Consider the following 24631-nt stretch of genomic DNA (forward strand, 5'->3'; position numbering starts at 1 on the left):
CCCGCCTCATCTGGGTGCTCTTCAGGAAGCCCCATGCCCTCACAGCCTTCCTCCTCCTGCATGCGGTTCTCCTGGTGAGGTGGCCATGCCTTCTCTTCCTCCTTTCTTCGAAACCTCCTTTCCGGCGAGTTTCAGGACTTCCTGGTTGGTCTGGAGAGCGGTGCACGTGGCCCAGCGTTTAATGTGGTTGGTGCCCTGTGCCCATAAGGTCAGCCTCCAGAGGAGGGATGTCTCCCTGCCACAGTGCCTTTTTGACACACTGTCTGGAGTAGACCCGTCCCGTGGCCCCTTGGACCGCTTTGTTTCTGCAGTAGGCACTGGATGCACATGGCTGGGTCTTGGTGCGGAGGGTGCTTGGTCCACCATCTCCCCAGCCATGCACAGTGTCCTGTCACTCTGTGGAGGGTGCTCGGTCCACCATCTCCCCAGGCCTTGCTAGGCTGATGCACGGTGTCCTTTCACTCTGCTTTTGAAACCTTCATGGGCTCTGCAAGTTGAGCTGTGTAGTCTCTTGTAGTCACATTATTTTTGTGTTTTCCCTGGTGGTATAAAGTAACATTTTCTTCCATTTGTCAAAAAATTAAACTTAGGGAAATTAAGAGAGACTCTAGATGTCTCGGGTTTTAATAAGTATTGGTATTTATTCAACAAGCATTTGTGGAGTGCCTGTGGTGCACCAAGTAGTATTGGGGGACATGGGGGATTAGCCTCGAGGACAGAGGCACAGGTACCAGAACTTGGGCCCTGCCCTTGTCCTGGGGGAGATGGGTGTCACATGGCTTCACATACATAGAATTTGAAAGGATTTGAGAGAGGGAGTGGGGGTGGGTGCGTTGAGCTGAGGCTGGAGGGAGGGAAAGTTAACTGGGGGGCTGAGGGCGGGAGGAGCAGGGCGAGCAGAGCAGGTGGTGCCTGGCAGTGGCCTGGGCTGGAGAGCAGGGCTGAAGGGGCAGTGGTGTTTGGAAGGTCAGGAGCTCCCTGGTGGCATCTTCCTGGGAGCTGTGGGAGGCTGGGCACATCTTTAACCTGGGTGGTCAGTGATGGATTGGGTCTGGAGAAAACCACTGTTTCCCCCTGGGTGGGGAAGGTGTGACCTGTGAGGATGGCTGGGAAGAAGTGGCAGTGACACAGGACTGGGGTTTGCCCTGGGTCGGTGGGGGTGGGGGGAGGGGGCGGCGTGAGGCTGTGACACAGGCAGATTAACGAGTGGGAGGGAACAGGCAGCTGGGTTTCTGGAAACCACTGTAGCTAAAATCAGCCTGTCAGTGAAGGTTCCCTCCCATCTTAAGTCGAGGATAGTGTGGTGCCCGGAACACTCAGACGCGTGGCCCACGAGTGAGTGGGAGTGGGGGGTCCAGTTCCTGTTGGCGTCTGGCTCATGGCATCCTAGTCAGATGTGCCCCACAGGAACGCTGCGGCATGAGAGCGTCGTAGCAGAGGCATCCCGGTTCCACTGGAATAGACGTGTGCCGAGTCCTGAGAGCCGCAGCTCCCACAGCAGTGCCCTGGGTGCATGGGTGGTGCTGGGGCTGCTTCTGCATCTGTGTGTCACTGCTTGTTGGGTGACTCGGGGCCACAGGCGGAGTTGGATTGTCACGAGGTTTCTCTTCTCCTGTCTTTTGGAATGCAGGGCTACCTTTTCATCTCTGTGTTGGTGAACTCAAACAGTGAGCTGATCCGCCTGATCAACAATGCCATCAAGAATGACCTGGCCAGCCGTAACCCCACCTTCATGGGCCTGGCCCTGCACTGCATCGCCAGCGTGGGCAGCCGGGAGATGGCCGAGGCCTTCGCCGGGGAGATCCCTAAGGTCCTCGTAGCCGGGTATGTGCCGCGCTCCTGCCGAAGATGTGCTGCTTTCATGCCCAATGCATCAAATATGGAGCTGCTTAGCCCAGGAAATGTTTTACTCTTCCCATCTTATGGGAGATGAGATGTAGCGTAAGGTCGGATCCAGAATTACAAGTTTAGGCTGGGCGTGGTGGCTCATGCCTCTGATCCCAGCACTGTGGGAGGCCAGGGTGGAAGAATCACTTGAGCCCAGGAGTTCAAGACCAGCCTGGACAGCACAGGGAGATCCCATCCCTACAAACAGTTTAAAAAAATTAGCCAGGTGTAACACGGTGAAACCCCGTCTCTACTAAAAATACAAAAAACTAGCCGGGCGAGGTGGCGGGCGCCTGTAGTCCCAGCTACTCCGGAGGCTAAGGCAGGAGAATGGCGTAAACCCGGGAGGCGGAGCTTGCAGTGAGCTGAGATCCGGCCACCGCACTCCAGCCCGGGTGACAGAGCAAGACTCCACCTCAAAAAAACAAACAAACAAAAAAAAATTAGCCAGGTGTGGTGGTGTGCTCCTGTCGTCCCAGCTACTCGGTAGGCTGAGGCAGGAGGATTGCTTGAGCCCAGGAGGTCAAGGCTGCAGTGAGCTGTGTTCATGCTACTGCTCTCCAGCCTGGGCGACAGAGCGAGATCCTGTCTCCAAAACAAAAAGAGAATTACAAGTTTAGATTTCAAGTAAAGTGCAGTCAGAGTTTCCCTCTCCAGTACCACTGAGATTCAAAACAAATCAAAGAAGAATGCCCAAACCCTGCCGGCCAAACCAAGGAGAGGCTTCAGCCCCACAGGGCACCGGGTAGAACATCTCGGGGCAGCTCCTCCTCGCGCCCTTTCTCAAGGGCTTCATGCGGAGAAGCTGAGCACCACACCGAAGTGCCCTTGGCCCTCTCTTCCGTCCCTTGTTAATTTGGAGAGAAGCCTTGTGGGGCTGAGTCACCAGCTATGGAAGAGCTTAAAGCAGCCCTGGGGTGTCTGTGCCATAGGCAGGGCCCCCACCGGCATGTTCCAGGATACCCTGTGGAGTTGGGAAACTGACGCCCTGCCCACATGGTGCCATCCAGCTGAGCTGGGCCTCAGACCACAGGAGATCGGGTGGACATCCATGCAGACTACACAGTGAGAACCGGAGAGAAGGTGGTGGGAAGGCATGAGAGAAACAGGCCTAGACCCGGCATCTTAGCTGGGCCACATTGGCTTTGTGAGGGCACTGGGCCGTGTCGTGGGGCATTTTTGGTTGTTAGAGTGGGTAGAGACCAGGGTGCTGCACCCCACACCACACAGGATGCCCCCTAATAGAGAATGAGGCAGCCTTCTGTCAGCTGCAAGGCAAGGAGGATATCCCACAATAGAGAATGAGGCAGCCTCTTGTCAGCTGTGAGGCAAGGAGGAGCCTGCCTGGCAGGGAGACGGCAGCACAATCCCGAGAAGACAGATATTCAGAAGCACAAGAGCTCGGCCGGGCGCGGTGGCTCAAGCCTATCATCCCAGCACTTTGGGAGGCCGAGACGGGCGGATCACGAGGTCGGGAGATCGAGGCCATCCTGGCTAACATGGTGAAACCCCGTCTCTACTAAAAAATACAAAAAACTAGCTGGGCGTGGTGGCGGGCGTTTGTAGTCCCAGCTACACGGGAGGCTGAGGCAGGAGAATGGCATAAACGTGGGAGGCGGAGCTTGCAGTAAGCTGAGATCTGGCCACTGCACTCCAGCCCTGGCCACAGAGCAAGACTCCGTCTCAAAAAAAAAAAAAAAAAGAAGCACAAGAGCTCAGAGATGGGTAACTCTGCAGTAGGATGGACAGGAGCAGAACCGGGAGAGCAGGTACAGTGCCTGAAGGCACCATTGTTCCTCAGGCCATTCAGTCACAGGTGGCAAAGCACGTGGTGGGTGCCCTGAAAATAGGGTGTCCAAGATGGAAGGAAGGCAGCTTGAATAACCAGAGGACGCTGGTGCAGGAGAGGGAGGGTGGGGCTGGGGATCGGAGTCAGCCAGAAGGTTCAGTGGATTCTGCCTCAGGGCCACGGCCTCCTGGCCCTCCCTCTCCTCCTGCCCCCAGGGTTGTTGCTTGCCTGTTTGTTACCTGTTCCCACCCTAGGCTCTGAGGTTTTTGTCCGCTGCGGTGGCCGCTTTATACCCAGCATCTTGAACAGTACCAGGTCCCTAGTAGGTGCTTGGTGGGTGTCTGTGCAGGAGTGGAATGCAAGACAAGGCCACCCCTGAAGCGCGTGCAGATTGATGAAGTGGGGCGTTTCCTGAACCGAGAACCTGCTGCAGGAGCCAGGGACAGAGGAGAGAGGAGCCAGGGCGAGGAGGGGTCTCCAGGGGCCTGTGCGTTGCATCTGCAGCTGGAAGGGAGCAGGTGGCCCGTGTTGTGGTGCCTGAGTGGGCCTATGGGGATGAAGGTCACAGGCAGGGTTCTCCTACCTCAGAGAGCTCAGGTAACATGGCACCCATGGTACCTTCCTTGAAGAAAAGGGCCAGTTGTTGAAATCCATCTAAGTAGTGGATGACTCAAAGTAACCTGATCAGGCTGGGCACGGTGGCTCACGCCTGTCATCCCAGCACTTTGGAAGGCCAAGGTGGGTGGTCCTGAGGTCAGGAGTTTTGAGACCAGCCTGTCCAACATGGCGAAACCCCGTCTCTGCTAAAACTGCAAAAATTAGTCGGGCGTGGTGGTGCTCTCTTGTAGTCCCAGCTACTCAGAAGGCTGAGGCAGGAGAATTGCTAGAACCTAGGAGGTGGAGGCTGCAGTGAGCTGAGATTGCACCACTGCACGCCAGCCTAGGCAACAGAGTAAGACTCTGTCTCAAAAAAAAAAAAAAGAAAAAAAAACCAGGCGTGGTGGCTCATGCCTGTAATCCCAGCACTTTGGGAGGCCGAGACGGGCAGATCACCTGAGGTCAGGAGTTTGAGACCATCTTGGCCAACATGGTGAAACCCCGTCTCTACTAAAAAGACAAAAATTAGTTGGGCGTGGTGGCACCCTCCTGTAGTCCCAGCTATTTGGGAGGCTGAGCGCAGGAGAATCGCTTGAATCTGGGAGGCGGAGGTTGCAGTGAGCCAAGAGTGCTCTGCTGTATTCCAGCCTGGTGAAAGAGTGAGATTCTGTCTCAAAAACAAAAACAAAAAAAACCATGCTCAGGAAGGAGGTGCTGTGGTTGGAGGACTGTTGGTGTGTGTGTGTCACCTAGAAATGGAAGGACAGTGGCTGCTGAGGAGGTCAGGTCATTCCTAGGGCCGGAGGTAGGGATGGGGGGCAGCGGCCAAGGCAGAAGAATGGGGGTGGTGTCTCTGCTGGGATGGATGGAGTTGATGGAGAGAACCACCGTGGAGGTGCAGAGTCGCCGTGGGGTCCTTGGTCTCCCTCATGTGAGCCGACGCCGGAGAGTAGTGGTGGGGCCCCCATTCCCCTTGTGTGAGCCGATGCCAGCCCTTGCGGATCCTCCTGCTCTGAGGAGCGTGGCGTGCTGGGCGCCCTCCTGTGTTGGCATCCATAGCCACAAGCAGGGAACCTGGTTGGTTCCTCTCTGTTGAAGGACTGCTAGGGGCCGAGTCATAGGGTCCTGAAGCTGCCTGGCAAGGACAGCCCTGCCGGCGCCTGGTACACACCCCTGACGTGGCCTCGACCACACATCCACGTGGAAGCACAGCAGGGTGTGTGTGCGGTTCCTGCTCTGGGCTGATCTTGTGAGGATGGGTTGAGCCGGAAGAGGGACACAATGCCTACTTCTCCTTTCAGGGGCCATTTGCACCCAGAAGGGGAATTTTTTACTCAAAGTAATTTTTCTTTGGAATACTATGGGGGAGATTTGGGAATAAAAAAGCCAGAAGGTAAATGGTACGGGTTGTCTCCACACACTTTTCTTCCTTCCATGTGGAGCATGGATCCAGCTGATTCTGTTAAGTGCTTGGAGAAGAGACTGGCCCTTTTTCAGCTGTGTCTCCACAGCATCCACCCCAGGCTCCCTGTTGCCTTCCCAGCTGCTTCGCAGAGTCTGGTGGTGGGAGGGCGAAGGGGGATAAGCAGAGCATGGAACGCGGCTGTGGCGTGAGCAAGCGTGTTGGCAGCAGAGCAGGAGAGCCCATGGCCGGCTCCCTTCCCACCGTGTCTGCAGGGACCCAAAGCCCTTTGCTCCGGGGGTGAGGGCACGGGCGGCCCAGCCTGCTGTTGAGGGTGGGCGTGGTGGGGTGAGGGCAGGTGTGGGGCAGGGGAAGATCACCAAGCAGATGTGGAGCTCCATGGCGCTGCAGGGCCCTCCACACATTTCTGTTGTGATTGTGGATTAAGTTGTAACAATGACGAGAGCTATTGTTCAAACAACGAATGAGCAACATGAGCTGCATGTGGTCGGCTGGTGGTTTTGGTGGTGAGAAGGTTGGCAGGGAGACCTTTGGAGCAGGGCCCATGTGTGCTGAGAACGCTGCTGCTGCCCCCTAGGTGGCCCTTGGCAGGCGGTCCTGAGTGCTGTCCTGGCCCCTGTGCCAGCCCCACCCCCACATCTCCTGCTGGCTGTGGGTGGTGCTCCGTGCAGCTCTGTGCTGTGCTCAGCCCGTTGGGGGTGACTCTGCCGTCTGTCTTTCAGAGACACCATGGACAGCGTGAAGCAGAGCGCGGCCCTGTGCTTGCTGCGCCTGTACAGGACGTCCCCTGATCTTGTCCCCATGGGCGACTGGACGTCCCGAGTGGTACACCTGCTCAATGACCAGCACTTGGTAAGCGCCCTTGGCTTCGGTTCTCCCCACTCCCCAGGTGACCTTTGGGATGGGCGTTGTGAAGACACCATGGTGCGCCTTCTCGGGGTGCCCAGGAGAGGCTCTCGCAGGGGCTGCTGTGGCTCTGAGTGCCTTGGCCATGGCGTCCCTTCCTGGGGCTGGATGAGTAAGACTCCACCTCTGCTCATCCTGTGGCCAGGCATTGGCTGAAGCCCTTGTAGCACGGAGGCTCTGCAGACACCCACAACTGAGACACGTTTCCTGGAAACACCTGTCTAGTACGGGAAGCTCCTGCCTGGTGTCCCGGCTGCCTGTGCCCTCATCGTCCCGGCTGCCTGTGCCCTCATCCAGGCTCCCATGTGCAGTCTCACTAATCCACATGCCTACTCCACAGGCCAGGCCCAGCGGTCATCCCCATGGTATAGGCATAGACCGGGGGTGGAGGTTTGCAGCAATTTGGTGATGTGTATTCAGATGCCGTGAGAGGCAGGTGTCGGGGAGGGGCTGTGCCAGCGTGTGAGCCCCAGGGGCTGGGGGTTCACAGAGCCGTCCACCGCATCCAGCAGGGGTGGATATGGGCAGAGTGGGCTTGTCCTGCCTGAACTCTGCTGTATGAGTAAGAGGGTCAGAGTTGGCAGGAGTGGAAACATTTCCTGCTGTGTGGGGAGGCGTGTGGGCCGGCCTCGCGTTCACAAGGACCCAGGATCGAGGGCGGAGAACGCCACTTTCCCGTGTTGCCGTGGGCCCCATCCTGGCGGGGGAGCCTTTCACATGGCGCTGCTGGAGGCTGTCGTCCACCATCCCGTGGACCCCGGGAGGACATGGGATTTTCCAGCTTTGCAGTCAAGGAGGCTGAAGCTCAGAAAGAGGAAGTGTCCTCTCACAGCCCCAGGCCTGTACCCGGAGTGGGCGTGCTGGGGCCTTGGGCGTCCGAGAGTGTGCGGGTGAAGCAGCTGTGTGGGAGCCGTGAGTCGGCAGGGCCTGGTCAGGGAGGCAGGCCCTGGGTTCCTGCTCCACATGGCAGCCGGGCACTGGGCTGCTGAGGGGCTGGGGCTGCCTGCTTTCCCCCAGGCCTTCTGCAGACAGGATCTGGGCACGCTCCGTGGGACTGGCCGGGGCCGCTGTCATTGCTCCTGCCTTGGAGGGAAGTTCTGCGGCCCTGCGGCCGTAGGGTCACCCCGAGTGCTTTTCAGGGTGGCAGGGCCTGGCCTCAGGTGGCCATGAGGGCACCGCTCCTTGGATGCTGTATGATTCTGTGACCCCAGCTACTTGGTTTGCTTTTCGTATTGTTATGCATGTGGCTTTATTTCACCAGGCGCTTGAGTCAGCATATTCTTGGTTAAAGGCAACAGAAACTCTTCCTGAAGGGGTGTCACAGCCAACCCCAGGGTGGGCTCCCTGCTGACCAGCACTTTCCCATCTTACCTCTCCCAGCTTGTGCGCCCACGCCCCCGGCAGGCTGTCTTTTGTGTGGCCATGGCTTTTGTCCAGCACCTTCCACCTCTGACGGTGAAGGCCTGAGGCTTGGCTTCTCTGGTCTCAAGTCATGAGTCCCCAGGAAAGGTGTCGTTTGCTCACCTAGAGTGAGTGAGCTCCCCCATGTGTCCTTCAGGGAGGTCTTGTGGAGTGGGGCAGGAGGCGTGGGCAGGATCAGGTGGGTGAGGGTCAGAAGGTCAGCAGTCAGGCATGCACCCAGACCTTGGGCCTGGTGGGGAGGGTGGTGATGTGGCCTGAGTGCTGCATGGGCACCATGCTGAGCCTTGGGTCCTGTAGCCTGAGGGTGGCCTGATGGAGCAGACAGGTTGGAGTGGACGAGGACAGCAGACACCATGGAGAGAAGGGTTGGGGGGCCGGGCCAAGGGCTGGAGGCCACTGAGGAGACACTGAGGTCGCCGCGGCGCCAGCTGTCGCCACAGGGGTGGGGCCACGTGTCGCGTGCCTGAGTGTGCTCGAGAGGCCTCTTGCAGTCTCAGTGCAGGGGGAGGACATCCTGAGTGAGAGGCTGAGCTCAGCGCCCATGAGTGCCTGTCAGCCTGTCACAGGGGCATTCTAGGTGCGTGTTCCCTGGGGGAACACACCCTGAACATTCAGGAGTCCCGTGGGGAATGACTCTGCTCTCATGAAAGTTACATATACAGACCTGCAGTTTCTTACAAGTTCTTTATTGGACTTGGCAAAATCTGTTAGCACTTTGCTCACCGAGAAACACAGGAAGAAGACCAATCAGAGCCATTTCTTTCTTACAGCTTTGACGTTTTACTTGGAAAGCCAAGGGCACAGGCATAGCAGGTCTCTGCGGAGAGTGCCGTACTGTAGTAGCTGCACCTCAGCCAGGCTCAGGAGCCGTGGTGCAGGGCGAGCGGTGGGGAGACTGCATCAGTCATTCGAGTAGACATGTTGTTTGGGACAGAGTCTCGCTCTGTCGCCCAGGCTGGAGTGCAGTGGTGTGATCTCAGCTCACTGCAAGCTCTGCCTCCTGGGTTCACGCCATTCTTCTGCCTCACCCCACCGAGTAGCTGGGACTACAGGCGCCCGCCACCTCGCCTGGCTAATTTTTTGTATTTTTATAGAGACAGCGTTTCACCGTGTTAGCCAGGATGGTCTCAATCTCCTGACCTCGTGATCCATCCTCCTCGGCCTCCCAAAGTGCTGGGATTACAGGTGTGAGCCACACTGCACCCGGACTTGACATTTTCTTTGAGACAGAGTCTCGCTCGTCACCCAGGCTATAGTACAGTGGCGCGATCTCAGCTCACTGCAAGCTCCGCCTCCCAGGTTCAGGCGATTCTCCTGCCTCAGCTTGCTGAGTAGCTGGGATTACAGGCAAGTGCCACCAAGCCCAGCTAATTTTTGTGTTTTTAGTAGAGACGGGGTGTCACCATGTTGGTCAGGCTGGTCTCGAACTCCTGACCTCAGGGCATCTGCGCACCTTGGCCTCCCAGAGTACTGGGATTACAGTGTGAGCCACTGCGCCTGGCACAAGTAGGCATTTCCTGAGCTCACTGTTTACATCTTCAGAGTGAATTGGTATCATTTGTTTTATATATTTTTTAAAAAAATTTATGGGAGAACGTCTTTACGTAATTGAAGTCTTTTTTATTTTTTCTTTTTTTTTTTTTTGAGACAGAGTCTCGCTCTGTCGCCCAGGCTGGAGTGCAGTGGCCGGATCTCAGCTCACTGCAAGCTCCGCCTCCCGGGTTTACGCCATTCTCCTTCCTCAGTCTCCCGAGTAGCTGGGACTACAGGCGCCCGCCACCTTGCCTGGCTAGTTTTTTGTATTTTTTAATAGAGACAGGGTTTCACCGTGTTAGCCAGGATGGTCTCAATCTCCTGACCTCGTGATCTGCCCGTCTCGGTCTCCCAAAGTGCTGGGATTACAGGCTTGAGCCACCGCGCCCGGCCTGAAGTCTTCTTTCAAGAGATCTGAGTGACTGAATCCCTAGTGGCTGTCCTGGAGCGGTAGCAGGCTGCCCGGTGCTTTATCCTGGAGCGGTAACAGGCTGCCCGGTGCTTGCGGAGGACCACTTGTGCCCTGGGACCCGAATCCGTTCTCACTGAGGCCAGGAGGAGCGGGGAGGGAAGACTCGCGTGCTGGGCCTGGTGGCCTCATCCAGTCTGTGGTGGTTCAGTGACTGCCAGGGCCATTTTCCAAAAAGGAGAACGGAAAAGGACTTCTCCAGTTACTGTTTTCTACAGTCTCATTTCTGGGTTGTAAAGATTCAAGTCAGGCCAGGCGTGGTGGCTCAAGCCTGTAATCCCAGCACTTTGGGAGGCTGAGACGGGCGGATCACGAGGTCAGGAGATCTAGACCATCCTGGCTAACACAGTGAAACCCCATCTCTACTAAAAAATACAAAAAACTAGCCAGGCGCAGTGGTGGGCGCCTGTAGTCCCAGCTACTTGGGAGGCTGAGGCAGGAGAATGGCATAAACCCAGGAGGCGGAGCTTGCAGTGAGCTGAGATCCGGCCACTGCGCTCCAGCCCAGGCGACAGAGCGAGACTCCATCTCAAAAAAAAAAAAAAGATTCAAGTCAGTCTAAGGGTAGTGTCTCCCTCACAATGAACATGAGTGATTAAACCAGAGGCAGCAAGTGCAGATGACGATGGCAGCCAGGCCAGGAGAAGACAGCAGGCCAGGTGGTGTGTGCAGCCCACATGCTGGACCTGCATGGTGGATATGGCCCTCTGGCTCTTTGACGCTGGCAGGGGTCTGGGCTAAGCATGACGGAACTTCCCAGATTTTAAGGAGAAGCTGGAAAAAGAAAACCTACTTGTGCCATCTTGGAGAACGTGGTAGGTTTTTCGGGGTAGGCCTGAGGCCGAAGTAGCTGTGGGCTGCCAGTGTGCGGCTGATTGGTTTAAGGTTTTGTTTGGAAGATGAGTTAACACAAGTGGTTAGCTTCAGTTGTTTTGACTGTTGTGTGTGTGTTTTCTTTCAGGGTGTGGTAACTGCAGCCACAAGTCTGATCACCACTTTAGCACAGAAGAACCCAGAAGAGTTTAAAACCTCCGTGTCTCTGGCTGTCTCCAGGCTAAGCAGGGTAAGTCTGTTTGTGGGGGAGCAGAAGTCAGGGTGGGTTTTGTCTTGGTTATTTAATTATTAGCTTACTTGTAGAATGCAAGGTATTTGGTCAGTTTATAAATTCAGAGGTGAAAACCAACTTGGCTTCTCTGTCAACCTTTTTGTTAATTGAGAACTGTTCCGTCTGTAGAGAAACACAGCTCCCTGTTCCCATCGTGTGAGCAAGCACCCAACACCACGTGGGTGGAGGAGGGGCACCCAGGGGTCCCGTGTCCCCCACTGGGGAAGCGTGGCTGGCGCTTCGTGGACCTACCATCTGGTGTGCACGCTGAAGCCTGCTGTTCAGCTTCCTGTTTTGAGTTTTATGCAGATGGACCTGCAGCACACGTTCTTTTGTTTTGTGTGCAGCTGTTATACATTCACATTTGATGCTTCATGGAATCGGCTGTGTGAATTGACCCCTGCAGTTTACCCGCTGTCCTGTTGAACACTTAGCTCCTTGCCCTCTGAGGCTGCTGTGCATCCTCCAGCATGAGCAGCCTGGGATGTCCCTTGGTTTCCATGTACGTGAGGTGCCGCGAGTGTCTGCTGAGATGTGGCATGGTTAGCTGGGGGCTGCAGCTCCTGCACCTGAGGAGGCGGGTGTTGCCAGACCAGCTTCCCCTGTGGTGCACCCGGCTCTCGCAGCAGCAGCAGGAGGCGCAGGCGTGGCACGTGTGGTGTTAGTCCCTTGGGTTTTAGTCATCTGGGTGTATAGTAGGATCTCTGTTATTTTTTTTTTTTTTTTGAGACGAAGTCTGACTTTGATGCCCAGGCTGGAGTGCAGTGGTGCAATCTCGGCTCACTACCACCTACGTCTCCTGGATTCAAGGGATTCTCCTGCCTCAGCCTCTGGAGTAGCTGGGACCACAGGCACCCGCCACCACGCCTGGCTGATTTTTGTATTTTTAGTAGAGATGAGGTTTCACTATATTGGCCAGGCTGATCTCGAACTCCTGACCTCAAGCAATCTACCTGCCTTGGCCTCCCAAACTGCTGGGATTACAGACATGAGCTACTGCACCCGGCCTCTTTGCGATTTAAATCTACATTTTCCTGATTATCAATGAGGTTGAGCAGCTTTGCCTGTTGATTGGCTATTTGGCTGTCTCGTTTTGTGAAGTGCCTAAGTCTTTTACCCATTTTTACCCTGGATTGTCCGTTTTTGTGTTGAATATTTCGCCATTAGGCATGATGTCTGCTTTAGAATTGTGTTGTTGTTGGTACTCTTCATCACATTAAAGAAGTTCCTTTATCTAGTTTGCCAAACAATTTTTATCATTAACTGGTAAAACCACTTGAACTTGGAGTTTTCTTTGTGGGAAACTTTCTTTTTTTTTTGAGATGGGGTCTCGCTTTTGGTGCCCAGGCTGGAGTGCAGTGGTACGATCTCAGCTCACTGCAACCTCCACCTCCCAAGTTCAAGCGATTCTCCTGCCTCAGTCTCCCAAGTAGCTGGGATTACAGGTACGCGCCACCATGCCTGGCTAATTTTTTAGCAGAGACGGGGTTTTTCTATGTTGGTCAGGCTGGATTCGAACTCCCGACCTCAGGTGATCTGCGCACCTTGGCCTCCCAAAGTGCTGGGATTACAGGTGTGAGCCACTGCACCTGGCCGGGAAACTTCCTTTTTTTGAGGCGGAGTCTCACTTTGTCCCCGAGGCTAGAGTGCAGTGGTGCAGTGTCCGCTCACTGCAAGCTCCACCTCCCGGGTTCACGCCATTCTCCTGCCTAAGCCTGTAGCTGGGACTACAGGCACCCGCCACCACGCATGGCTAATTGTTTTGTATTTTTAGTAGAGACAGGGTTTCACCGTGTTCGCCAGGATGGTCTCGATCTCCTGACCTAGTGATCCGCCCACCTCGGCCTCCCAGAGTGCTGGGGTTACAGGCAGGAGTAATCCTCCCAGAGGATTATAGGCATGAGCCACGGCGCTGGCCCTGGCTGGGAAATTTTCTAATTATGAATTTAATTTATTTTATAAGTTGTGGAACTGTGCATGTTTTCTTTTTCTTTTCTTTTTCTTTTTTGTTTTTTTTTTTTTGAGTCGGAATCTCACTCTGTTGCCCAGGCTGGAGTGCAGTGGCACGATCTCGGTTTGCCACAACCTCCACCCGGGTTCAAGTGGTTCTCCTACCTCAGCCTCCCGAGTAGCTGGGATTAAAGGCCCTCGCCACCATGTCCAGTTGATTTTTGTATATTTTTGGTGGAGATAGGGTTTCACCACAGTGGCCAGGCTGGTCGCGAACTCCTGACCTCAAGTGGTCTTGCCTGCCTTGGCCTCCCAAAGTGCTGGGGTTACAGGCAGGAGCCGCCACGTCTGGCCTCGTTTCCTCTACTTTCTTTGGGTTAATTTGCTAGTCTCTTTTTATTATTTATTTATTTATTTATTTATTTTTGAGACAGGGTCTTGCTTTGTCACCCAGGCTGGAGTGCAGTGGCACGATCTGGGCTCACTGCAAGCTCTGCCTCCTAGGTTCACACCATTCTGCCTCAGCCTCCTGAGTAGCTGGGACTACAGTGGCCCGCCACCACGCCTGGCTAATTTTTTGTATTTTTAGTGGAGACAGGGTTTCACCGTGTTAGCCAGGATGGTCTCGATCCCCTGACCTCGTGATCTGCCCACCTCGGCCTCCCAAAGTGCTGGGATTACAGGTGTGAGCCACTGCGCCTGGCCTAGTCTCTTCTTAAACCCTTGAGATGAATTTTTGTTGCTTTTCTCTTTATATCTGTTTCAAATATGTGCAGTTAAGGCTATATATTTCTCTCTCAGCCTGCCCTTAGCTACGTACATGTTTGAGAGACAGCTCATGTTGGCCGTGTCTCTGTCTCGGAAGTGCTGTGATTCTTGCCTTTCCTGCTTTGTGTTTGTGCCTTTCAGCCCTGTCTTTGACAGGCAGCCTAGAACTTGCCTCCCTGTAGCAGGAGTCTGTGACCCAAGCCTGGGCTGGCATCTTGCAGCTTAGGGCAGGAGTCAGGGTGAACTTTTCTAAATGGGTTCACTTACGGCCTAAAAGTGTCACACATGTGAGCTTTGTAGGAAGGGAGGAACTACACTGACCTCCCAGAAACAGGAGACACCGGGCTGTATGTCAGTGGAGATGTGAGGTGGTCGTGATGGTCACTTGTTCGGGAGGTTGACAGAGGGTTTGCCAAGCCAAAGGCCACGTTGGACAAAGAGATGGGATGTGAGTGAGACGGGCAGCCTCCTTGTCCCAGCGAGCTCACCATCTGGGTTGGCCGGTGGTCGGGGGGAGCTGTGGGGTTGTGGGGTGGGGTCAGAATGTCGGCTTCTGGGGGTGGGGGTGTGCTTCTTCCTTCTGAGGAGCCTAAAGCTCTCTCTTTGGTTTCATCCATGTTCTGGTCCACAAAGGAAAGACTAGTTTCAAATCCAGGTGCTGTGGTGTCTTGTACCGAGTGAGGGCTGCCACTCAGCTGCGGCAGCCTGCAGCCCTCTCACAGCGAACCTGGGGGTACCAAACAGTGTCAGACGCTCCTGGCACATGAAACAAAACCATTTTCCCAGCTCAGGCATGACTCGAGGAGTGAGTGTGGCTTTTCTTTGGGCCCCTGCAGCGGGGGCTCGTGCCCAGCAGCGTGTCTGATTGCCTTTGCTGTCTTACAGATCGTGACGTCCGCATCAACAGACCTTCAGGATTACACTTACTATTTTGTCCCGGCTCCCTGGCTGTCTGTCAAACTGCTGAGGCTGCTGCAGTGCTACCCACCCCCAGGTAACGCGCAGGCCGCGGCTCCTGAAGCTGCACCAGCGCCGGTCTGATTCCCTGTCTGATTTAAGGGGTTTGTTTATTATTTTAAGAAGTGTGTTACTAGCCCTGCCTCTTGATTGATCGACCTTTCTGCCAGTGCTGCCGTATGCGCTAGCTTTTGTGGAGCAATTATTGCAGAGCCTACAGTTTTGTTAGGGTTTGGGTCTATTGTGCTTTTATAGTATCAGATCTGTGCAGGTTTTCTCTGAGACGGAGTCTCCCTTTGTTGCCCAGGTTGGAGTGCAGTGACGCGATCTCAGCTCACCGCAACCTCTGCCTCCTGGGTTCAAGCGATTCTCCTGCCTCATCCTCCTGAGTAGCTGGGATTACAGGCACCTGCCATCATACCCAGCTCATTTTGCATTTTTGTAGAGACGGGATTTCACCACGTTGGCCAGTCTGGTCTTGAACTCCTGACCTCAGGTGACCGGCCTGCCTCAGCCTCCCAAAGTGCTGGGATTACAGAAGTGAGCCACTGTGCCCGGCCTTTCTCAGTTTTGTAAATGCTCCCAGCTGGGTACACAGATAGGAACTATATTAAAAATGCTCTCATGATGCATGGGTGCAGCCGGGAGGGGCAGGGAGGGCTGTGGGCCGCTGGAGCCTGGTGAGCACCATTCTGTCTTGCCCAGAAGACCCTGCAGTGCGAGGCCGCCTGACTGAGTGCCTGGAGACCATCCTGAACAAAGCCCAAGAACCACCCAAGTCAAAGAAAGTACAGCACTCCAATGCGAAGAATGCCGTGCTCTTCGAGGCCATCAGCTTAATCATTCACCATGACAGGTGTGTCGGCTGCCTGTGGAGAGGACTTCCTCTCACGCACGCACACACGTTCCTTCTCGCTGGCTTGAGACTGGGCTAATCATGTCTAGTTAGTTTGTCCACTCCACGGGCCTCCCCTTCGTGCTGCCTGTGTGCTCCCTGCTGGACCCTTTTCTTTCTGTGCAGCTCGGCTCATCCTGCTCTGAGCTCACCATGGATTGCTTTGCTGACTGTGGTCTCATCCCCCAAAAGGGCCTTTTCCTCTTTCTCCTGAGCATCCCCACTCCTGACTGGCTTCTCGTGTCATGGAACGGAGAGGAGACGGGGATGGGGTGGGGGGCGTGTGCACATGTCCTGTGACTTTGCTGGGCGTAGAGCCATACTTGGTGGGTCCAGGGTCCCAGGGCAGTGCTGGAAACGGCTGTGCCCATCCACACAGCACAGGGGCACAGGGTGGGTGGCGGCTGCTCCACACATCCCGGAGCGTCTGCCTCCTCTGCCCCCACCACACAGCCCAGAGCGTCTGCCTCCTCTGCCCCCACCACACAGCCCGGAGCGTCTGCCTCCTCTGCCCCCACGCCTTTTCTGCTCAGCAGTTGAGGTGCACTGCATGTGGGCTGGCGTGGGTCTTGCGTGTGGTGCCATGCTTTAGGGTCCTGTGAGAATGAGATCGCCGCTCCCACCAGGCTCCTGATAATGAGGAAACATGCCAGGCTGTGGACAGACGCTCTCTACAGCTAGTGAACACCACCCATTTGCTGCTACAGCATTTTTACAAATGATGAAAACTCAGTCTGAGAGTCACACTTCAGAGCTGGGAGCTGTTAAAACAAATTTCCCATTTAGAGAAAGCTCTGTTGTTACGTGAGGAGAAGCCACGTTCTGAAGAAACAGTAGAATGAGTGGGGCAGCAGCCACACTCCCGGCCTTCTCAGCCTTCTCCCTGCCCCGGGCTGGTGCCTCTGGCTGAGACCCCATTGCCAGTCACAGCTTGACTGGCCTCCTGTGAGCCTCATGCAGATTGAGGCTCAGGAGGTGCTGGGAAGCTCCAGTGGACGCATGGGCTGCTGACTGTCACTGGGGGGATGCACAGAATGGACGCAAAACGGACGTCAGGGGTAGGGGTCGGGTGCATCTGGGGAGGCTCCCGAGTTCCCACTTGAGCAGTGCGGTGGCGGTGAGTGCAGTGTGACTTTGCTGTCTGCCATCTGGACCCGTCGGGGAACGCAGGCTCTGTCCAGTTTGTGTCGCACTTGCTGAGGAAACCGCCCCCCCCACTTCCCTCCCTCCACGTAGTGAGCCGAACCTGCTCGTCCGTGCCTGCAACCAGCTGGGCCAGTTCCTGCAGCACCGCGAGACCAACCTGCGCTACCTGGCCCTGGAGAGCATGTGCACGCTGGCCAGCTCCGAGTTCTCCCACGAGGCTGTCAAGACACACATCGAGACTGTCATCAACGCCCTGAAGGTGAGTGCCCTGTCCTTGGGGTCTGCTCACTCCCTGCGCAGGTGCTATGGGCCTTCCTGTGAAGGCTGGGGGGACGCAGTGCTTCCTGACTCCCCGCAGAGATGGAGGTGGTGGCTGATGCTGCTGGCCTCTGCCTGTCACCTACTCTTGGGAGGTCACACCACAGTTGAGGGCCATGCTGCCTGGTGATGGCCAGGACGGCTCTGCTCTCCTGGTTAGGCTGAGCACACGAGTCCCTGGCAGCCCTTTCCCTGCTGGGGGCAGGTCCCCGTGTGCCATCCTGCACGTGCATAATGCCAACAAGTAGAAATGGTTCTTCTTGGTAGAAAGATGAAATTTTTTTCCCTTATCTGTGAGAAAATTCTCCTTTTGCAAAGGAAACTCACTTTATTTGGGGATTAAAATTTCAGAGTTGGAAGACCCAGTTGAGACTGGCCATTGCCAGCCTTTGTGAGTCTCCAGAGCGACCCCGAGGGTTCGTTCTATGTAGGACGTGTCTGCCACATCCTTAGTCACTGGTGTGCATGTGTTAGGAAGTGGGAGGTGGGGAGCGGCACGTCTCGCGTCTGGCTCAGCCTCAGGCTGTGGCAGGGCCGCTCCCAGCCCTCCGCACATCTGTGTGCAGCTCACGGGTGTTCTGGGTGGCGTGTGAGGGGCTCGTGGTGGGTGTTTGGTATTCTGGATTCTTCTTGGTCCCGGTTCGGTGTGTGTTTTAGTCAATCCCTATTGTCAGAAAGGCTGGACACTCATTTGCATACGGCCAGTGCTAGGGCTGGCGGTGCCCACTCTCCTGCCCTTTGCTGGGAGCAGAGCTATGCAGACCTCGGGCTTTCTCATGCTGCAGAGCCTCTGGGGGGCTCATCAGCATGGGCTCCGGGGTGGGGCATGAGAACCTGCCTTGGGGCAGCTCCACGGCAGTGCCGGAGGCAGCAGGATCTTCGGCTGCATGGAAGAGAGGCCTTAATAACCTGCACCAGGCAGTGCGCTTGATCGCAGCGAAGCTGGCCTGTGCGGAGGGAGGCGCGGGCGAGGAGGCGGAACTCTATTCCGGGCCGTCCACACCAGGCAGTGCGCTCGGTCCTAGTGAGGCTGGCCTGTGCAGAGGGAGGCGCGGGCGAGCAGAGGGAACCCAGGCAGTGCGCTGGGACCTAGCGAAACCGGCCTGTGCAGTGGGAGGGCCGGGTGAGTAGGCGGAACTCTTTTCCGGGCCATCCAGACATATGCGGCCCGAGTGCAGGTCGGCTTCCTGGACCTGGATGTGTGTGTGAGGGAAGCTCAGAGTGGGCGTTGAGATGCGGTGCCGGGCCTGTCCCCAAGCCTGGCCCTTGCTCCTGTGGCCTCTTACTCTGTGCTTTGTTCCCCAGACCGAGCGGGATGTGAGTGTGCGGCAGCGGGCTGTGGACCTCCTCTATGCCATGTGCGACCGCAGCAACGCCCCACAAATTGTGGCTGAGATGCTGAGCTATCTGGAGACGGCCGACTACTCTATCCGAGAAGAGATTGTGAGTTCTGGTGGCCTCTGAGTCCTCTCCTGCCACAGGCACGAATCTCAGGGGCAGGATTTCCTTCGTGCTCTGTGATTCTGTCCCGCAGGGCTTGATTGAGAACCCATGAGATGCTGGATACAAGGCTCCTCTGCCTCTGCGTTTCAGTCCACATTTTCAAGCTGAGTGTGGTGGCACCTGTGGTCCCAGTTACTCCTGAGGTGGAGGCGGGAGGATCACCTGAGGCCAGGAGGTTGAGGCTGCCGTGAGTCGAGATCATGTCACTGCACTCCAGCCTGGGCAACACAGCGAGGCCCTGTCTTTAAAAAAAAAAAAAAAAAAATCAGCATTTTTGGTAGAGTCATTTGGTCTTGAAAATAACTATTGACCGGGTGCAGCGGCTCATGCCTGTAATCCCAGCACTTTGGGAGGCCGAGGCGGGTGGATCACGGGATCGGGAGATCGAGACCATCCTGGCTAACACGGTGAAACCTCATCTCTACGAAAAATACAAAAAATTAGCTGGGCCTGATGGTGGGCGCCTGTAGTCCCAGCTTCTGGGGAGGCTGAGGCAGGAGAATGGTGTGAACCCGGGAGGGGCGGAGCTTGCAGTGAGCCAAGATCGCGCCATTGCACAGAACGAGACTCCGTCTCAAAAAAAAAAAAGGATGAAAGACTGAGCATGACCCGAAACTTGAGGGAAGGAACCCTTGTGGAGGCCACATGGTCAGCAGAGGAGAGGGCCTGAGGCCTCCACCACGCTCACAGGCCTCTCAGGCTCACCGTGTCTGTGGATGGTGGGGTTTAAGGGGCAGGCCCGGGTGTCCTCATGTGGGGTTGGCCACTGTCACCAGCCAGGACCACGGCCTCTTGTTGAGGCTGAGACAGTGCCTCCATTGTGTAGAAAACGCTTTTGTTATTTGTCTTTTTGGGTAAAGTACAGCTCGAGGCCTCCTTGGGAGCTTTGCCGAGAGCCATTGTCAGAGCTGGTGGCAGGTGACAGGGTCGCTTTGGGCGGGTGTGCGTCTTTATGTCCAGGTGAGAGACTCAGGTTTTCAGGGGTCTTTAGTGAACGGAGGGGCCCAGGTGCTGGGACTTCAATGCTGAGGGGTGAGATTACCACAGTCTGAGCTTCAGTGAGGCACTGCAGACCTGCAGAGAGCGGGGGCCAGGAGACAGCTCTCACGCTGGACTGTCCACCCTCCAGGACAGTGGGCCTGGGAAGTTGAGGGGCACAGGGACAGGGGTGGGCTGACTCCCGGCAGGAGGCCCCAAGGGCAGGCACCGTGGGGAGGGTTTGGTGTAGGGCAGGGCTGTCTGTAGAGTGGCCAGGCAGGTGCTTGTTGACTACAGCCAGTGGTCCCTCTCTGGCCTGGCTGGGGCCAGATCTCAACACTTGTGGTGGGGTGGGGCTGGCTCTGGGGACAGCCTTCACAGGAGCCGCGTTCCTGATCGTCATTCTGAGTGGTTTGAACAGAGACAGAAGCAGTGTGCTTCTGACTACAGTTGTGCAGATTTTGAGGTCCTGGGCATTCTTCAGCCCGGTATCTGCTCTCGCCCCTCTACAGCTGGCTCCTGCTGTGAGGAGTAAGACAGGTGCTGTGTCTCAGGCCATATAGTGCTCCCCCAACTCTGCTGTTTCAGCCGGGCATGGTGCTTCCCCCACCCCGTTCTTTCAGCTGGGCATGGTGCTCCCCCCACCCCGTCCTTTCAGCCGGGCATGGCAGAGCATGTTCTCTGGCTGTGCTAGGTGCTAAGTGTCCAAACTGGACGTGGCCCACTCCCTGCCTACTCAGCACCTTCCTGTCCACGGAGGGGGACGGATTGAGAGCAGGACTGTGGGTTGCTGCACTGTGGATGGGATGGCCGGAGGAAGTGCCCATGTTCTGGGGGCCTCAGGAGGCATTACACTCCTGGGGGGCTGTGTGGACTTCTGCAGAAGGCGGTAGTGACCTGGTCTGGAGAGGATGATGGTACAGAGGCCCCTGGGCGGGCAGAGCCACCGTTCGTGGAGGGGTAGGAGGTGACTGAGCACAAGGTGGGGAGAAGGGCATGTGAGGCAGAGGTGGGGCCGGCCCGTGAGGCCGGAGGGCCTGGTGCGCAGCTCCGGGCTGAGGGTGGGAGGTGGGGACCTGGCCAGTGAGGCCGGAGAGCCTGGTGCGCAGCCCCAGGCTGAGGCGGGGCTCAGAGGCAGTAGTGCGTTTTGGAATGACGCCTTGGAAGTGTCATGGAGTCAGGTTGGGATTTGGGAGTCCAGGCTCCAGGCAGCGACTCTGGGGTGGGGGGCACAGTCACCAGTGCCTGAGAGGCCAGCAGCAGGGTGTGGAGAGGGGGCAATGGTGTGGGGAGGGGTGGCAGGGTATTGGGGTGCCCTCGGGAGGCACGTGGTCTTGATGCCTGTTGGCGCTGGTGCTGTTGGAGGGGGGCTTGGTTCCAGGTGAGGTGACTTTGGGGAGATGAGTTTGGTGTTGGACAGTCTGGCAGAGCTCCAAGTGAGTGGCTGCCACGTGGGTGTGGGCTGGGCAGGTGCCTCCAGGGGGCACCCGTAAGAGTGAGCCAGAGAGGGGAAGAAGGGGAACCCCCAGGTGAGGCTCGCAGGAAAGATTGGCCAGAGCCGGAGGAAACCACCAGAGAAGTGGCCGCCAGGAGCCCAGGGTGGCACGATCAGAGGAGTGCTATCACCAGGTGTCGGGGCTTTGGGAGACAAGGGCTCAGGTGGGAGGTGGCCTGGCTGTGGCCGTGGCCTTTTGTGCACTGGTCTCCACCTCTTCCTGGCTTTCCTTGTTTAAGTCAGGGAATCTTTTTTTTTTTTTTTTATTTTTTTGAGACGGAGTCTGGCTGTGTCGCCCAGGCTGGAGTGCAGTGGCCGGATCTCAGCTCACTGCAAGCCTCGCCTCCCGGGTTTACACCATTCTCCTGCCTCAGCCTCCGGAGTAGCTGGGACTACAGGCGCCCGCCACCTCTCCTGGCTAGTTTTTTGTATTTTTTAGTAGAGACGGGGTTTCACCATGTCAGCCAGGATGGTCTCGATCTCCTGACCTCGTGATCCGCCCCTGTCGGCCTCCCAAAGTGCTGGGATTACAGGCTTGAGCCACCGCGCCCGGCCAAGAATCTAGTTCAAGCTTTCTACATGTCCCAAACTTTTGTAGACACATTTAGGTGCTTCTGAAACCCTCACTTTGACTTTGGATGACAGTTTGGTTTTGTGATTGCCATGGCCTGCAGGTGCCGGCCCTCAGCAGCCCGTCCTCTGCAGGTGCTGAAGGTCGCCATCCTGGCAGAGAAGTACGCGGTGGACTACACCTGGTACGTGGATACCATCTTGAACTTGATCCGAATTGCTGGTGATTATGTGAGTGAAGAGGTGTGGTACCGAGTCATTCAGATCGTCATCAACCGGGACGACGTGCAGGGCTACGCGGCCAAGACTGTGTTCGAGGTACGGCCCGCAGGATGGCAGGAAGGATGGGGTGGAGGGCAGTCGCGGAAGGTGAGCAGTGAGTGGTTCCAGCCTGGCTGGGTGGAGGTGCCGAGGGCTGTCGCTGACCCCTCCTGCCCCTCAGCTCTTCCCTGAGGCTCTAGTTCCTCCGCTGTTGGCGCCCCTCGCTGGGTCCCAGTTTCTTCTCACCCTAACTCTCAAACTTCTGGCTCTCTCGGGGCCATCTGAGAAAGCCGGCCCTGTGTGTGTGAGAGCATGCTGGGGCCTACCCTGTCCATCGGAGAGGATTAGGCCACCGGGAAGGGGTGGGCCATGAGGATGCTGGCAGAACCTCCCTGGCTGGAGCCTGTTCTGGATGCTGCAGCTCCCTCCAGGGCAGGTCAGTGTGTGGCAGCCTCGGGTTCCTTGCTGCTGATACGGGTGCCGAGGAAGGCAGGGATGGGCACTTGGACTGGGGTCTCCAGGAAGCTGAGGGGCTGGTGCTGGTGTAGGGTGCACCGCGTCAGGACGTGCCTGCCTCGCCTTAGCTCTGGACACTTGGCTGCCACCCCGGCTCATTATGTTTGTGCTTCACAGGCTCTTCAGGCTCCCGCGTGCCACGAGAACCTGGTCAAAGTGGGCGGCTACATCCTGGGGGAGTTTGGAAACCTGATAGCCGGAGACCCGAGATCCAGGTGAGAGGCCCTTTGCGAGTCGGAGCCATGTGCGCTCCAGCGGGCCTAGGTGGCCGGTGTCCTCAAGAGGCGAGGTGCCAGCTGGCTTTGTTGGGAGGCCTCGCAGAGCTGCGTCTGCTCCCAATCGGCATCTTTTTGTTTTCCTTCAGTTGATAGAAAAAGCAGGGATTCTAGGAGAAAATGGAGACATGGGGTTTATGGCTGACTTTGTGAAAGGGGTGCCTTGCAGTGGGATCTGGAGCTGGAAGAGGGTCCTGACCAGCGGCCTCTGGTGCAGGCAAGGGGGTCTTGCTGCTGTCCCTCCCCCGTGGGGACGTGCTGGAGCCTGCGAGGGGACGATGGCGTTCCTGTGTTGTGCTCTCCCCACCTCCCCAGCCCGCTGATCCAGTTCAACCTGCTGCACTCCAAGTTCCATCTATGCAGCGTCCCCACCCGCGCGCTGCTCCTGTCCACCTACATCAAGTTTGTGAACCTCTTTCCGGAGGTGAAGCCCACCATCCAGGATGTGCTGCGCAGCGACAGCCAGCTGAGGAACGCAGACGTGGAGCTGCAGCAACGCGCCGTGGAGTACCTGCGGCTCAGCACTGTGGCCAGCACCGACATCCTGGTAGGAGGCCCCCATCCTTCGGGCTGGCTTAACTGAGGGTCGAGGTCAGGGACTCTGAGCAAGCCCACCTTGTGTTCTTTCCAAGGCGACCGTGCTGGAGGAGATGCCCCCGTTCCCGGAGCGGGAGTCCTCCATCTTGGCAAAGCTCAAGAAGAAGAAGGGCCCCAGCACAGTGACAGACCTGGAGGACACCAAGCGGGAGAGGAGTGTGGATGTGAATGGGGGCCCCGAGCCTGCCCCGGCCAGCACCAGTGCCATGGTGGGTTCCTCACCTGCTGTGTACCCAGACCTGTGAGGGCCTCACCCCCAAGACTTGGGACCAGCAGAGCATTTGCCTGTCAGGGAGGAGCATGTACTGAGAACCCAGGTGCCGACTGTGGCTCTGGACACCCCGCTGGCGTGTCCCGGGGGCCACTGTTGCTGCTGAACACCCCACTGGTCTTTCCCAGGGGCCACTGTCCCTGCTGGGCCCCGTCCCTGCTGGGCGAGGCGCTTCCTTCAGACCGTCATCTTGTCCAGCTCAGCTCCCACGTCCACTGCGGTGACTTGTTTTAGGGGAAGTGGCCGTCCCCTCTCCTGTAGGACTGCCTCCCCCAGGCAACTGTCCACACATGCTTTGTTGATTCAGAGAGGACCTCTCCTGCCCTGCTCTTCGAGGTTTTCTCTAGTGAGTTGGGTTAGGTCTGGTTTTCCTTGTATGTGTGATGTGATGAGAATAGTCCCGTGGCTGAGAACGTCCTGTGGTATTTGTCGGGAGAGAAGCGTCGTTGGGAGAGAAGTGTCGTTGGGGGAGCTGCACTTTCGCTTGGCTCTGCTTGCCGGCTGTCCCGCTCTGCACTGTCAGGGAGGGCTCTTGTCGGGGTCACACGGGCTTTCTGTTTGTCCAGTTAGAGGAGCTCTGGAGAGAGAATCTTCTCTCCAGGACGCAGGTCCCGTGGTGGCAACCAGTGCTGCTACCCACTATCAGCAGGGCTTTGTGGGGTGAGCTCCTGTGGTGGTGCCTGCCCTGGCACTTTGCTGGTTGGGAGGGTGCTCGTGTTGGAGTCCTGGCACTCCTTGGCAGGGACCTGCTTATGTGCTCTGCTGACTATGTGTCCTGCCTCTCTGGCTGACGGTGCAGGGCCTGCGATGGGGCCGGTATCCAGGCTCAGCCTGACATTGTGCCCAGTGGCTTCTCCCGCTCCTCCTCTTCCTCCCCTGCCTGTCTTCCTCCTCTTCCTTCCCCTCCTCCCCCTCCTCCCCCCTCCCCTTCCCCCTCCCCCTTCCTCCCCCTCATCCCCCCTCCTCCCCCTCCTCCCCCTCCCTCCCCCCTCCTCTCCCG

The 24631-nt window shown here is 56.9% G+C and overlaps 1 protein-coding gene across 1 annotated transcript in view; it reads left to right on the forward strand.

The window, feature by feature from the left end:
• AP2A2 (adaptor related protein complex 2 subunit alpha 2) overlaps positions 1-24631 on the forward strand; it is a 48091-nt gene that overhangs the window by 9544 nt on the left and 13916 nt on the right. The window contains exons 4-14 of the mRNA XM_026447314.2: positions 1631-1824; positions 6419-6548; positions 10988-11089; positions 14735-14843; positions 15512-15662; positions 16938-17106; positions 18471-18608; positions 21847-22029; positions 22606-22703; positions 23079-23310; positions 23396-23569. Of these exons, the coding sequence (XP_026303099.1) occupies positions 1631-1824; positions 6419-6548; positions 10988-11089; positions 14735-14843; positions 15512-15662; positions 16938-17106; positions 18471-18608; positions 21847-22029; positions 22606-22703; positions 23079-23310; positions 23396-23569 (1680 nt within the window). The remainder of the gene's footprint in view (positions 1-1630; positions 1825-6418; positions 6549-10987; positions 11090-14734; positions 14844-15511; positions 15663-16937; positions 17107-18470; positions 18609-21846; positions 22030-22605; positions 22704-23078; positions 23311-23395; positions 23570-24631) is intronic.

Source organism: Piliocolobus tephrosceles, chromosome 13 (assembly GCF_002776525.5).
Source record: "Piliocolobus tephrosceles isolate RC106 chromosome 13, ASM277652v3, whole genome shotgun sequence".
NCBI classification, from domain to species: Eukaryota; Metazoa; Chordata; class Mammalia; order Primates; family Cercopithecidae; genus Piliocolobus; species Piliocolobus tephrosceles.